Here is a 15,544-nt window from a genome sequence, read left to right on the forward strand (position 1 = left end):
GCCACATTGAGATGCTCAAATATTTTCAATTTTTATTGACTTTTTGGACAATTTCCTTTTCCAGTGTCATCCGTAATCGTTCAACTTCAATGGTTTTGCATAATCTTTCATTCAATGCTAGGAGGATATAAACCAAGGTAGGCTGATGCTAGATGTTGATTCAGCAGCTAGCAAGCTAACTCTACACTCCAAGCAAGACTGAAACTACTTACAGTAACTGGGGTGGGAGTGTTCCAAGCGCTTTCAAAAGGAACACACATACCTTCCAGTTGTCAATTAAAAACACACCTTGACATCATCTCTACCTGGTTTGTATCTTTCTAGTTGTAAGGCTGATAAAAAAGGGCCATTGCTATTTAACAGAACAATCTGCATAGCAACTGGAAGACAAAGGGACTGGACACTGACCCACACGCACAGGATGAACACGGGACATCACTAGACATAATGTTGGCACGAGATGGTCTGCTGTTTAGCTCAAACATGTTTCTTTTGTAGAGTGATTCACTTTTGAATTTAAAAAATAAAATAAGATTCTTTCAACAGTTAGTGTGAACTTTGATAAATTGGAGCTCAAGCCCAGTGTTGTAAGACCATTAGTTCTGGCATGATCTCCAAGCATCTGGCAGTTAGAGTACACGCCAAACTGCAGTGGCTGAAAACCTCCACCAACCTTAAAAGTTTACCCATTCATAAGGCTACAGAGGTACGTAACCATAATCACAGAAGCACAATTAACAAGCAAATGGAAAGATGTGACAGAACAACCACTACATTGTGCTTAAGGGCTAATTGACAAGTTTTACTCAGCTACATGAGTAAAGCAGGACAGTGGTGGGATACTGAAATTGCTGGCTCCAATGCAACATGTCCCAACATGTTACCAGCAGTAATTCAATACCTTTACCCCACCCTGCGAAGGCAACTAAGAAGGGCAGCTCAAAAAAAAAATAAAAATAAATAAAAGAAAAAAATAAAAGGGATGTCTGGCCACCACTGAATTTGGTATAACAGTTCAAACCACGATGAAATATCAGTTTTAATCAACACTAAAAGGTCCGTCTTTTGCAGACTTACCTGCAACATGTTACGTTTTTTTTTTGTTTGTTTGTTTTTATTAAAGCGCAAGCCGTTATTATTTAATGCAGATAGCTTAGAAGTCAATTACAGTATCTGAAAGCACTTTTAGACCAATGAATGCAAGAAACTGGGAAAGGTAGACAAGAGAAGGATGACACTCAAAACTTTTAGGGTCAGCGGTCAGTCCAGGTCAAGAGGGGGACAATGACAAGATTGTGAGGCTTAGGCCCATTGGTAGCAGCACAGCTTAAAAGCGCTTAGGGCCCCAGGGTGAGGTCTTGGTTGCAACTGGTGCTCCAAAGCTGGGGAAATCTTCAGAGCTGGACATATCAGGGGCCTAAATGAAAAGAGGGGAAGACAAACACCATTAAGAAAATGTCACAATTTTTAGTTAAACAGACTTGCAGGAAAATGATTACCTTCTCACTGCCACTGGCCCAGGGGGCCTCCCTCACCACAAAGCCTTTAGATGGGCCACGTTGTTCATCAACGGCAGCAGCACTACCCCCAGAGGGCCTCATGTAAGCCATCTTTGCCTCATTCTCCACAACATCTGCCATCTGAAAACATGAGTGTAGCAGACAAAGCGCATCAAAACAATATTCAAATTAGAGGCATTTATTATAGAACACACACACATATCAGTGGCCATGCATTAGAAGGCTTACATATTCTTCTTCCAGGTTAAGGAGATGGTCAATGGCTTCATCCACAAGCTCAGGATGACCTGTGACTGTTACACGGTTTGGGTCTGCAGCTCCACTCTGGGGAAACCTGAGATCAACCTTAAAAAAAAATAAAAAGTTATTCTCTCATGTTTGCGTCACCTAAATAAAAGACCATTAGAGTTTGGTCCTGATGCGTCCAATGTTGGTTGCTTTTTACATCTTTAGACTAGTTGGAACAAACCTGTAACTAAGATTGTGTTTAGCTTCTGAAGTAAAGATTTAATGTGATTACAAGAATCCAATCTTTAACTAGTGCCAAGCTACACCTGCCAGAGGAGTGGTCAAGTTTAGCCACAAGACCCAGCCCTAACAAACAGTTAGGGTCATCTATGTTGGCAGAATGCAAGTGTGACTGGATGTAATGAAACCTTTTATATTAATAAAAAATGGCGGCTTTTCAATTCTATGTTGTATTTGACTGATTTCACAGACTCCAAGTAGCCTCACCTTAAACTCATCCATGAGCTTTCTGATACCCTTGCCACGGGCTCCAATAATGCGGGCATGGACCCTGCTGTCCAAGGTGATGTCCTCAGAGATCATCTCTTCCAAATCGTCCACGATAGCCTGAATGGCATCCCGTGCAGCTATGGCTTTGTGCTCATACCCTGTAATTGTAATCTGATCCTGTGGGGAAAAAACAAAACAAAACAAAAACAGCAATTTTAAACACCAAGCCTGAAAAAATAAAATGTAAATTTGTATTCTGACAAGGCAATAAATGTAATAATGTAAGTGTAGGGTCAGTTCATTCCCATGCAACTTTAACATGAGTTAACTGGTAATATAGCACTACCAGCCGTGCAGATGAAGTAGTGTGATCATTTTTCTTGCCCATATTTTTTGATTAAAGAGGAAAGGCATCTGGGGAAAAAAGATATCCAGAAAAACAAACAAAAAAAAAACACACACAAAAAAAAAAACAAAAACGCAAAAGTGCTTTACCTGGTTCTCATCATTTTTCTCTGGAAACTGGATGTTTACATCATGCTCAGTACGGATGTTTGTAATAATGGTTCCTTTGCGGCCAATGATTTTGGGGTGATACTTGGGGTCCACAGTGATGGTCAGCTTGAAGCTCCTGAGTGCCTGTTGAGGGGATGGTTAAGGGGGGGGGGGGGGGGGTAGACCCAACACAGTAGGTTAGAAGTGCAACAATTTTGAAACCTGACTTATTTCCACTTCTGCTAGAAACGGTCACCACTTTTCATAGAAAAAGTTAAAGTTGTTTTTTTTTTGTGCCCTTTAGTAAGTCTTAGAGATAAATGTTTTGTCAGACTATGTGAATCAACAACACTACAGAAACATTTCAAATCATCATTCAAAGTAAGTATCCCTTCAGTATACACCAGACATTGATTCTAACTCAATACATAGCCTTTAAATCTCACGTTATGGAAGCATTTGTGCGCTTCACATAGTACCAACCCGATCTTCCTGCTCGGCCTGGAGTTCTTTGACACGCTCCAAGAGGCCCTCTTTGGCACGCTCAAGGTGGCTGGCCAAGCCAGTGATGGAGATTTTATCAGACTGCTGGTCAGGAGCAGGCACTTGAATATTAACCTGTGGGCAGACAGTGATATGAGCCAGAATAATGAGCGAAAAAAACCTAACAAAAACAAAAGGGCACATCACACACACACACACACACACACCTCAAATTCATCCATCATCCTGCGAATTCCAGTTCCTTTCTGTCCAATGATGTACCGATGAAGCTCAAAAGGTGCTTCCACTTCAATAGTGACTGGAACCAAGGCCTAACAAAAAATAAATAAATACATTTTTTTTTGAATAAATAAATAAAAAGACAGCTGTAGGAAGACAACCTATTTCTTTTGATAATACTAACCTTCAGTGCTTCAACGGCAGCCTCGCACCGCTCTTTGCGGCCAGAAATCACAATCACATCACACTTTTTGGGTGCGTTTGAATCAAGCTCCTTCCCGTCACCATTAGTCTCCCCATTCTCCTGAATAGAAACATCTGCAGGATTTGCTGCTGAAAGTGTAAATGAGTTTAAAAATTATGTATTTATATAATATTATTTTTAAGCACATCAAAACAACTCCCAAGTTTTCATACAGTTCATGCTTTTACCTTGTGGGTCCTCACGCTCTGGGAACTTAATCTGTACATTGTGATCTCTAGTGATCTGCTGGATCCTTGAGCCCTTAGGACCCATGATAGAACGGTGGTACTTCTGAGCAATCACACACTCAATGGTCACTTGAGCATCCTGGAAAAGAAAACGTTCAAATGGGAAATATTAACATTAGGTACATTTAAAACACCTTTTTAAGCAAACCAAAAATTATCTACTAACCAAGTCATCAACAATCTCCTGCATTCGCTTTTTGGCTGCCTCCACACATTCTTTGGCTCCTTTGAGGGTGACCTTATCGCTTTGCGAAGCAGTGCGCGGGAAGCTCACCATCACACCACCGTACTCATCCGCAAGATCTCTCAGGACTTGGCCACGGCGAGCCACAAAGTAGCGATGGTGTTTTATATCAACACTCATAGTATCTTCAACAACATTGTCCTTGAACCAAAAAAGTGAATGTTGAAAATGTAGGCATTTTATGGGAACCAATTCTTAAATTAGCTTGTCACAACTCATCTGGATCCTTACCAAACTCTTAATGAGTTCTTCAAGCTCCTTCTGGGCCTCCCGCACGGCTTCTTCGGTGCCAACCACAGTGATGAGCTCTTGGTCTTTATCCTCTGCTGTAGGAAAGATAATCCTGGCCCCGGTGCTGTCACGAACCTTACGGATATTTCCTCCACCTTTTCCAATGAGGAACTTGTGGTACTCTGGTTTTGCACGAAGCTCAGCAGTGTGGTTTTTAGTTTGCTGAGGGGAAAAAAAAACAAAAAAAACCCATCAGCAGTTATTTTAACATAATGGTTGATTCCAAGTTTTAATTGGTTAAACAGGATTTAACCTTTAGTAAGGAAAACCCACAAGACCAGTTTAATTTCTTTAATCAATTTCTGTCACTAGCTGTGTACAACCTTTCATTTATCTTTTTATTTACAGACAGTCACACAAACCTTCTCCTCTGCCAGTCCAAGCAGTTGCTGTTTGGCTTTATCCACCTCCTCTACAGGGCCTCGGATGGTGACCTTATCAATCCCTGAGCCCTCAGTGGGGAAGTGGATGTGTACGCCACCACACTCCTCCATGATGGAGCGCACCAAACGGCCCTTTGACCCAATCAAGGAGTTATGCAACTTGGAGGGAATGGATATTTCGATTTCTACGATGTTTGCCTGCACACAATGAGACTTTATTTAGGCATATGTACTATATGTGAAACCCTCTGCCAAAGGTCTGTGTGGTTTGCTTACTAGCTCCTTCTGAATGGCCAAAATACGATTCCGTGCAGCCTCACAGTTTGCCTTCTTCCCTGTGATGACAATCATCTCAGAGTTGCTGTTCTCAGCAGGCAGATCAATTTTGGTGTTCGTTTCCTCCCGAATCTAGAAATCCGGAAGGATGCAATCATCAACTCCTACTTTGCCAGATTTCCAGCCTGTCCCTTCAATGTACCCCTACTGTAAATATACTGCAATTAAAGTACCTTTTTGATGTTTGAGCCTCCTTTACCAATGATGTTTCTGTGGAATTGCTTGAAGATTGGGACTGAGACAGAATAGCTGTTCTCCACCTGATAGAAAGAATAACTGGTAGTTAACACTCAACTACACTTAAATTTGGCATCCATAAAAAAAAAGGACTTAAAGATTTTACATTAATACAGGGGAAAAAAAAACGTTACCATTTCAGCCACAATTTTCTGCATGAACTTTGAGCATTTCTCCACTTCAGTGCGTGGGCCTCTAAGTTGAACGATGTCACTTTTTTGTGCTGGGTCAGGGAAATTGATGATGACCTGGGATACAGAAATTGGAGTAAAATTTATGAATTTTTGTAAGGAGAAGCCAAACGCATTAGCGAGCATATACCAAACCACATCAACAACTTTTTACTCACCTCTGGGAATTTGTCACGCACTTCTTTTATTTTCTCTCCTTTTTGGCCAATGATGGCTCTGTGAAAACGGTGTTCAATGATCAGGTCCTTTGTACGCTCGTTCTCCTGCAAGAGACAGCATATTTGGTGTTGGCATATAGAGATTTAATTAGTAACATCTTGCCTGTGAACTCAAGATTGTACCGACCATACGTGACGCAAGCTCAAGCAGCTCCTTTTTGGCTTCTTGTACACCCTGGGGATCCCCCTCAATACGTATCAAGTTGCTTTTCTCATTATCAGGGGGGATGCGCACAGTCACCTTGTGCAGCTCTTTGATGCGGTTAACTAATATGAATTTTAAAAAAATAAAATAAATACACGATTGCCAGTTTTCTTTGTACAGTCTACAAAGCAGTGCACCTGCTTTGTAACAGTAGATCTGTACTCACTGTTAACACCTCCTTTTCCAATCAGGTGCCGGTGGAATTTGGGATCCACTGTGATTTCTGTGTAATCCATACGGCTTACCTACGAGTGCAAGAAATGTAACATTTTATTCCTCCATTAAAAAAAAACCAAAACAAAAGACAGTATTATGACATTTATATTACAAGAACTCTTGATTGCCAAAAACCATTCAGGTCTAGGTCCAAGACATAATTCCACAGGTAAGTCAATACTCACCAAATCTGTAACAATTACTTCAATCTGGCCCTGTACTGCCAGCACGTCTTTGGTGGGACCCTCCAGGGTGATTTTATCTTCTCCCTCAGTGAACTCAATGTGCACCTGCATCCAAATTATATGAAAGAAATTATTAAATTAAATCCAGAGGGTTATTTAAAGCAGTGCAGCTAAGAAATATCCTATCATTCAAACCTTGGGCATTTGTTGGGTAATCTTGGCCAAGTTCTGTCCCTTCTTGCCAATAATGAAACGATGAAGCCAAGAAGGAGCTGAGACCGAGGAAACATTGTAGCTGTTTGCCTGCAAAAGAAAACATATTTAGATTAGCCCTTATTCTGCGTAGTTTTAAACCATCATCATTGACTAATCAGCAGCACATGATTTTTACCTTGGCATAAACTTCAGTGAGGGCCTGACCCAGACGGTCAGGTTCCCCACGAAGGATGACAGTTTCTGAGCTGCTGTCAGAAGGTGGGATTTCAACTGACACACCAGTTTTATCCAGGATCTCCTGCAGGGTATTACCCTTGGGGCCAATCACATACTTATGCTGAGACTTCTTCACCTCCACTGCAATGGTGGTGGCATTCTTCTTCTGCAATACAAATAGTAGCTCATCAGGAATTCTGCAATCATTAACCTTAGAAATGCAGTTATGTCATTGCAGTATAATCCAATATCAAATTTCAATTTTATCATACCTTCTCTTCATAAACCTTCTTAATCATAGCCACAGCAAGGGCCACCTGCTCCTTTTCCCCAGTGATGACAATCTCAGTCTTGTTAAGACTTTGAGGGGGGACACTAATGCGTGCACCAGTCTCCTGCATCATCTCCGAGACCAGTTTATTGTAGGCACCGGTGATGAATGGATGATACACCTTGTCAATGTTCACCCTCTCTACAGCACGCTTGTCCTTAAATGTTGTAGCAGGAAAAGGGAAGTCAAATACAGGCTTAAAAAAAAAAACAAATTACATATAAAACGCAACAGCATGTTTGAGGAGCCACGTTACCTGCTCAGCAGAGATCAACAGGATCTCGTGCTTTGCCTTTTCTAGTCCTTCTTTGGTACCAGAGATCTTGATCTGGTTGCTGGGGTCATCAGGTCGTGGAATCTGGATTTTCGTGGCAGTCTTAAGCTCAAGCTCTTGAAGCTTCTCCCCATTTTTGCCAATGACAAAGCGATGGTGCTCCTTGGGGATGGCGACAGTAGCTGAGGCCTGTTAGAGATAAAATGTAGAGTTAGTACTGTTGCCTTTAACCATCCATATTATACATTTTTAGAAATCAAGAAGGGCGTCTTGACCTGAGTCTGCAGTCGGGACACAATCTCCTTACGGGCCTTCATCACAGCATCCAGCTTTCCTGAAACCATGATGGAGAGACCCTGATCTTTTGCCAAGGAGAGTTCCAGGTGGGCTCCGGTCTTATGCATGATGTCCACACAGACCTTTGCTTGATCTCCTTCCCCAAACTGGTTGATGTCCTTGTACTTGCGCTCCTCTAGTGGCACATGGAAAACCTAGTTCATGAAAGGGAGTGCATCCAAAAGAGAAGACCACATAAGATTATTTAATACTAGTAATAGTAGATGAAAGAAATAACTCTGGGCATGAGACAAGAATGTGTTCTGTCCAACACAAACCTTTGAAGTGCATTGATTAAATTAGTTAAAAAGGTCATTGTCAAAAAAAGTTCTTTGGTTGAATTTCAGAAATGGACAAGTTCTAGTCTCTGAAATTAACAATAGTATTCACAAAAAATGGCTTTTTCATAGAGTTCTTGCTATGGCACAAGTTGTCATTCTTAAAAATGACACTCAATGAGGTTTTAATTTTTCTGGTTAAATATAAGCTCAGGACATCGTGGCCAAGGCCGGATTACAACTTTTAGCTGACATGAGGGTATATTTTTAAACCTTTTGCTCTTACTACAACTCTCTTCACCTACAAATATTCACAGAACCTGTAACATCTTTTGAGATCATGATGTTATACCTTTAAAAACCAAACAGTAAATAGATTTATACCTGGGTGATAATGGAGGACTTGAGTGGACGGATCTTGGATGTCCAGGCATTGACAGTTTCCTGGGTCCCCTCAGCTGAGGCCACCTTCTCTGGCAGAGGTGGGAAGGCATCCTTGTAGGTGGGAAGGTCATCCTCATCCTCTACAGTAGCACTAGTTCCTGCCACAGCAGCTGAACACAGACAAAAATGTCCACTGTTGGTTCTGTGTATTTTACAAAACTAACAACCTTTAAAAAGTCAAAATACTAACCACCACTCTGCTCTGGCAAGAGCCCACTGCGGTGTTCATTGAAGCTTTCCTGCGTAAGTACAGCGACTGAGCTCATGGTCAAAATCCCACGTTAACACAGAGTCCGAGTGTGTCACTGTAAGCAAAGTGGACATTTTCAGGAGTTTTAGAAAGACAAAAATAACTACAGCAAAATATCTGAAACGTGTCCTTTCTAAAGTTTAAAGTTTTAGTTGTTTGTGAGATTTAGTGCTAAATATCCAATTCACTGTAATAAAGTCAAACAATGTTTTGTGAAAGTACAATCAATTGCTTAAGGGTCTGATATAGAAGGTACACATTTGATATTCACTATAAATGTTATTATATCCTTATATTTACTGTGTCATTACAAACCTTAGCTACACAAATGTGCTCATTTTTCTGACTTTTCTGACTCTGACTGAGTTACTGTTTGAGCTGTGTATATAAACATCAGCACCACCAGTGCAGAAAAGGAATAAGGTGGGTTCCTTATGTAACTAAGAAACTGTTTTACGTAAATGCGCTCTCACAATAATTCAAACTACTGCAGATAAACAAGGTCCTTGTTTAAATGCTTGAGGAAAAAAAAATACAATAAAAAGCATCCTCAGATTTAACATGGCGCAAGCTTGTCATGGGTGGATTTAATCAACTTCAAATAAAAAAAAAGGCCGGTCTCACAGTATTTAAAACAAACAAACAAAAAAAAAACTCATGTTACACTGTCAGAACTTTAACATACAGGATAGTACTAAGAGTGGTGAGCAGAGATAACAACAAGGAAAGACTGGTTTGGGAAGGACTAGACCTACAGAACATTGTGTTTCTCTAAAATGAAACCAGTTTGTCATTAGCCAGGTGAGTAGGCTCTAAGGTTAAGAGGATTTTACTACACTGGCCCCTCTCTATATCCACACTAGACAGGATTAAAGCAAAAACCCACCAACTGAAACCTTGAATTCCCTGTCTAGGATCATGGAACTAAACATTGTGTTCAGAGAAAGAAATCACAATGACATTTAGTTTTTAAAAGCTTGATTTTTAGGATTTTGCTGTGCAGAATGAGAGCTACATTACACTTCCTATCAGTGCTGAAACTCACTAAATCAGTTACTACACTGCTTTCTGGCTGGCAGACAAAACTAAATTACAGTAAACATGAGAAGAGGAATGAATAGTTTCAGGGTGGATTTACTGCCGAGCATACCTGAAATTCATCTGAAAGCATGAAGAGAAAACTTCCAAATGTCACAAAGAAATCATTGATAGTTTTTCCATGAAATATGCCATTGAAGGAAATACACTTCAATGTTTAACATGGTAAGAGTTAGTTTAGCAGACATGCACTCTTTAGAACACCCCTTCAGTGGCCTCTTCCTTGTCAGACTCCATAAACGTATGGCAGCTCTGCCTAGTACTCCTTACAAACATGGTTGCCAATTTAAGTCGGCAAATCTCTTTCATTTTAATAATGTTATGAACAAGTATCTTCACAAACAGGACATTATCAAAGTGTACGCATTAGACTTTGGTCATTTTTCCCTATTGTCCAGTTTTTAATATGTATTCCTTGTGTTAATTTTAGAGAGAAGGCTTCCTTCACTTTGATCATATTTCTGTAACAAGAAAAAGTTTATAACATGTCAGTCATTTATTAATTTATTTGGGGGTGGGGGGCATCGTTGCTAAACAGATTTATTTAAAATGTCTTTTTTTCACAGAGTTGGGTTTGTTTAAGTATCATTATGTGGAAGCTAGGTCAAGAACTGAAAATATCGAGAGAACGCCAAGCTCCTAAGCTTAGAAACAAATGTTTATGGGAACGGGATGGGGATGGGCTGTTGGGGGTTCAGTGTTCAGTTGCCCAGGAACCGTTCATCTTTTGGGCCACCCCTGACCACATGGTCAGTAGGTGGCCACTCTACCAACTGCGCCACGCCCTCCTAAGCTTGGAAAGAAAATGTTTCTAAAAACCAAAGTTCTGTGGATACAAACACTGTAGGAAAATGTCACCATCACATCACTACTGGTGGCCAAAATTCAAGCCATAGCAGGACAGACTATTCTGCATGTACGTAAAAGCACTGATTGGTACTATGTGTTGGGGAGAAAATGTTTGTCTAGTAAATCGGTTGTAGTTGGGCTAGAAAAAAAATGCTCAATGGTAGAAGATTTGATCAGTGTCAGTGGGCACAGGGTTATTAAAAAGTGTAAAACCAAAAAAAAACAACAAAAAAAACACAACAACTTACCAGCTAAATGGTCAGTTACCAGATAATCCGTCCTGTAAAGATGCAAGTTCCCGTCAGCCTGCCAGCTTTTGCCTGAAGACCACAAATAAAAAGAATTACTTGTAAAGAAAAGAAAAACAACCGTCTAGATAGAGACCTCTTAATTACAAAGACATGAAATATTTGAGCAGCCTCCCTCCAAGAACCAAACTGTGAAAACTCTCTACAATACTGCCAAAACAGTGCCAACACAGACACCTGAAACTGTCTGGGAATTAAAAAAGTGTCCAGATAATGTTGATGACAAATAGCACATCACAGTATAGGTGCCATTAGAGTTTGTCCTTCTCCACCAGCACCTGGGTCCGATCATTAGGACACTGCTTTGTCATACAAAAGAACAGAGGCCGTAATAAATAAAGCATCTCTGGGTGGACCATTTAAATAAGGTGTCATGTTCTTATACAAGAGCCAACAAAATTACGAAGTGAGTCTAGTAAACGCTTGTTACTTTGGACAGGAAAGTTGGATTTCCACCACTAGTTTACAACTTGTGTCCCAAATTTCCTTTTAGTGCAGCATTCTCATATTGGTCTAACTGTTAAACTATTTAAAAAGGTGTACAAAATCCACCATAAACGTAATAACACCTAAACAGCCACCTGAGTTGGTATTGGCATATACTGATCTATTCCCTTTGCCTACATTAAGCGTTTATAAATGAGGCACTAAATTGATCGAGTCTAACGAATCGATATTATTCGGTAGGTATTTGGTAGCAAGGGCTCTCAACATCGTATAGCGTCAACGTTAGCACTTTTTCCTTGTTACCCACATTTGGTGATCCAACGTTAACGTACCGCCTCCTCTAGCTACTTTACATTTTTAAGTTAGATGCAGTATGACAACCTTCGAGCCTATGTAACATTATAGCCAAATCCCAGATTAAAGGATGTTGTTAAGTAGCCGGTTAGTGTGGGAGCTAGCTAACACGATATCAAGTTAACTAGCAGACAGTGACCAGCGACATATTGCAGTTAATGCTAACTCCCGTCCTGTTAGCTAACGTGGCCAGCCATAAAATGTACTGATGCCGAGATGCCCTCAGATAACGTTGTGTGATGAGCACATTTGTGTGCCTACTAGCAAAGGTGGGCTCATCTCTAGTCAAATCGCTGTACTGTGGGTTACTAGCTCCAACCCCTTAGCTAGTTAGCAAACTTGCTAAAAACTTTGACTGTAGTGTGTACGAGAGTGACACGTAGCTCCTCGGCTAGTAGGTAGCTTGGCTTCTTTAAACAGAACCCAACAGCTAAACAGAACTTCAAGGCTGTGCCTTCGCCAGCTAATGGCGTTAAGCTAACAGTGTACTGAAAACTAAAACCTTCAAATACTTCCACGATAAAGTTACTCACACACTACGGCCGTGTAAGTTTGTAACGTTATCGTTTAACCCAAACACGCTCGCATAAAATAGAAAGTGAACAGCACCCTTAGCTAGCGAGCTAACGCTAGCTAACATCTCAGTTTGTTCTACTAGCTTGCTAAGTCCACGTAGGCATACAGCTGAGCAGGGGAGGAATGACACGGAGTCAGGCCAGAACACCAAGAAACGTTAGAGGTTCAACCACAAACTGCCTTCGTAACAAGTCTCTCTACGTGATCTATACGAAGACGAAGAAGCCGTGTGTTATGCGAATACGGTCGTGCTCATTAGAATGCTGAAAAGTACTTACTTGTTTTGTGTTCTCGTCTGCCCTGAAGGTGCAGGAGCTGAGATGAAATTCTACTGGCGAGAAAGTGGGATTGAAGCCTGACCGATATATACCAGTGCCGCCCACCAATCATATCCTCCAACGTCACGTCAAAGAGTCCGATTACAAATAACTTTTCTTTTTCAACTATGCCAGACGCTTGTGTAACTTCTGAACTTTGGTTGCATGTACGATAGAATAGGATTAATGTTGTATTCCTTGGACGTTGTAAACTTGGCCCAAAGTATGTACGCGTTGCAATGCCGTCTAGAGTACGGCATTCAAACGGAGAGGAGGTGGCAAGAGTAGGCCTACGTTCCAGTCCCCTATTACTCGCATACTCCAGTAGAAGTATATTCCTCATTGTCCCTATAAGATCATATAATGGATGAGCCGTGCCAGTCTGTTTTTGGGTTATGAATCCAAGCCAGGCACACATTGTTATTATTGTGAATCTGCAATGTGTAACAATCATGCCGTTTTCTTCCAGGACAAAGTAGACGAAACAACATCAGAGAGGTTACAGTCTCAGTGCCTAGTCATTACCTTTTAGTTATGGACGCACAAGCGCACCACATTTGCGTACTGTGTTCACAGTTTACTGTTAAGAATGCAAAAAAAGTAAAGTCAATTTGGTGAAAATAGATTTGTCTCTAAATGTGTGACTTTGGTAGGCAGCTTCCGAACAGGATAAAATGCTGATTCTTTTGAGATGGGAGTGCACACTGGTAGGTCAGCAGTGATGAAGGCAGCTTTGGGAACATTGTGTATGGTTGCAGGGCCGCCGCTGAGTCTACTGTGAATGAAATGTGTCAATAATATAAACCAAGTCAAACAAAACATTTATTTTAGTTCCCTTTATTTCAAACATACACTCTGAAGTTTTGAACCACATTTAACAGGTTGCAGCTTTGGATGTCCACTGATCAGGGTGATTGGGATCATGAGTCCGCTACAGCTGCAAAGAGCAAAAAAGACAATGAATAAGACAAATCTCTCCAGGTATCCATGCTGATTTCAGATTATTAGCTGATTTTACAAATGCCAAAGGTGCCCTATTGTGACCTCATCTATGGGTTTGGTCTTGACCAATCCCTGTACGACACATTGAAAGTTGCAGTTGCCAACGAAGCATGAAGTATCGTTGGCTATTTAGCTCCCAGTGAAACATGTTGTGCTTTGCATAGTTCTACTGAATCTAGCAGTTTCTCGAAACCTTCCACATCTGCAAAGGTTCCTGTTGCCTATTGAAAAGCACCTCAAATATTGTTTTGGTGCTTCTCTCGTCTCCCATTAGGAGATAGTGTGTTTTGTCTGATTTAATCAGAGTATATAGGCCACATCTGGACAGAAGATATGCAGACATCAAGAAAAACCTCAACAGCAGCCTTACAATCTCTCTTCTCACTTTGTTAATCATCACTTTTTTAAACGGAGAAAGAGTAGGCTACTTATTCATTCTATGTGTATTATAATGCAGTCGTAATTCAATTCATTCGAGTAACATTACAATTGTGTTGAAAAATAAAAAAGTCACCTGACACCACACTTTTTAGCAAAAAAAACAGTTCCTTAAAATATTTGTGTACAACACTATTACGTTGCATGTTAGAACATTTTATGTGCTCATCCAAAAACACCACTAGTGTCACAACTGAAGCGCACATCTGTCGGGCTAATTGTATTATTTCTAGGCACTGTAAGGAATCCCAGGCCACTTTGAAGAGAATGAACACAGATCAAAAGCCAGCATGGGAACACTAATGTTAAGCAGCCCAGACTCCATGGTTCTTCTTTATTTTGGGAGCATTTTACATTTTTTTTTACATCAACAGAACTAAAAACAAAAAGGAGAAAAACTGAATATAGTAATTAAAACAAATAAAAAACACCCTGACGTGAGAACAATAAACTTAATAAATACGTAACTAAGACTAAGAAAAGAACAATTGAGAAGTACATCATATGATCATTAGTGAAGACAAGAAGACAAGTTTGTTTGGGGGTGGATGAATGATGGTCATTAGTACAGACATTCCACAGATAAGCATCACTGTAAATGAACCAGTGACCATAGTGTCTTACTTGGGCAGACTTGGCTTTATGGCTCTGACACTTTTTGTTATGTTGCACTACAAAGTTGGTGCTTTGTATCAATATAGATTTAAATAACATTAATGTACATATATTAAACTTCTAACCATCGAGTCAGCCAGTTTCTTAATATTGTATGTATGAAAGCCTTCATTTTAATGTCCAAATTATGACAATTTGTGTGTGTGTGTGTGACAGAGTGTGTGTGTGTGTGTGTGTGTGTGTGTGTGTTTTGCTCCTATCTTTGTGTATTAGCAAACCCATGATTGGATAATAAGATCATTTAATTTTAAAACATTTTGAAAAGCAAACTAAAATTTCTCTTTCCCACATGATACACATGATACATTTTGTACTTGTTATTTTTGGGTAAGATATAAACATATTCCTATAATACTTAATCTTCCATGTAATCAACATTTTTATATTCAATATATGGAAACAAACTGCACAATATATTCAACTGAAATATATTATGTATCCCTACATGGACATTATTTAAAATTTCTGCTACATGTTAGCACATATAGGCCTAATGTTAATGTTTGTGATAAACTAATTATTAAAAACAATATAAGTACTTGATATAAAGTGTAGTAAATGAAGTTGAAATGAAGTCGAACTAAAGAATTCCTCACCCAAGTTGGAGTATAACTACGTGCAAATACCCTTTTAAGCACTGTATTGAATCTGCTGATTACAT

General features: G+C 40.0%; 1 protein-coding gene across 2 annotated transcripts; it reads right to left on the reverse strand.

The window, feature by feature from the left end:
* Window positions 1-18: 18 nt before the first annotated feature.
* On the reverse strand, window positions 19-12,877 carry hdlbpa (high density lipoprotein binding protein a). Of its 2 annotated transcripts, none has more exons than XM_067512872.1 (28): window positions 12,730-12,877; window positions 11,015-11,086; window positions 8,760-8,874; window positions 8,510-8,679; window positions 7,787-8,002; window positions 7,494-7,700; window positions 7,179-7,394; window positions 6,866-7,072; window positions 6,670-6,777; window positions 6,475-6,579; window positions 6,240-6,318; window positions 5,996-6,135; window positions 5,809-5,913; window positions 5,594-5,707; window positions 5,396-5,482; window positions 5,163-5,294; window positions 4,866-5,084; window positions 4,444-4,665; window positions 4,135-4,353; window positions 3,909-4,047; window positions 3,661-3,806; window positions 3,464-3,568; window positions 3,237-3,371; window positions 2,754-2,897; window positions 2,256-2,435; window positions 1,749-1,865; window positions 1,500-1,640; window positions 19-1,417 (listed from the first exon to the last, which is right to left on the reverse strand). In XM_067512872.1, the coding sequence occupies exons 3-28, from the start codon at window positions 8,833-8,835 to the stop codon at window positions 1,328-1,330; spliced, it is 3,819 nt and encodes a 1,272-aa protein (XP_067368973.1). In that variant the 5' UTR covers window positions 8,836-8,874; window positions 11,015-11,086; window positions 12,730-12,877; the 3' UTR covers window positions 19-1,327. The 2 variants fall into 2 exon arrangements, with proteins under 2 accessions (XP_067368973.1, XP_067368972.1); XM_067512871.1 differs by having other exon boundaries at window positions 3,661-3,809.
* Between the last annotated feature and the right edge of the window lie 2,667 nt (window positions 12,878-15,544).

This window comes from Channa argus, chromosome 8, assembly GCF_033026475.1.
Source record: "Channa argus isolate prfri chromosome 8, Channa argus male v1.0, whole genome shotgun sequence".
NCBI lineage: Eukaryota > Metazoa > Chordata > Actinopteri > Anabantiformes > Channidae > Channa > Channa argus.

What these genes read in the sequence shown, in the direction of transcription:
- hdlbpa (XM_067512871.1), bottom strand. Translation starts at nt 8,835, where the DNA reads ATGAGCTCAGTCGCTGTACTTACGCAGGAAAGCTTCAATGAACACCGC. An exon ending in CTTGCCAGAGCAGAGTGGTG is followed by an intron (nt 8,680 to 8,759) that starts GTTAGTATTTTG and finishes GTCTGTGTTCAG; the next exon opens with CTGCTGTGGCAGGAACTAGT. An exon ending in AAGAACTCATTAAGAGTTTG is followed by an intron (nt 4,354 to 4,443) that starts GTAAGGATCCAG and finishes TTTTGGTTCAAG; the next exon opens with GACAATGTTGTTGAAGATAC.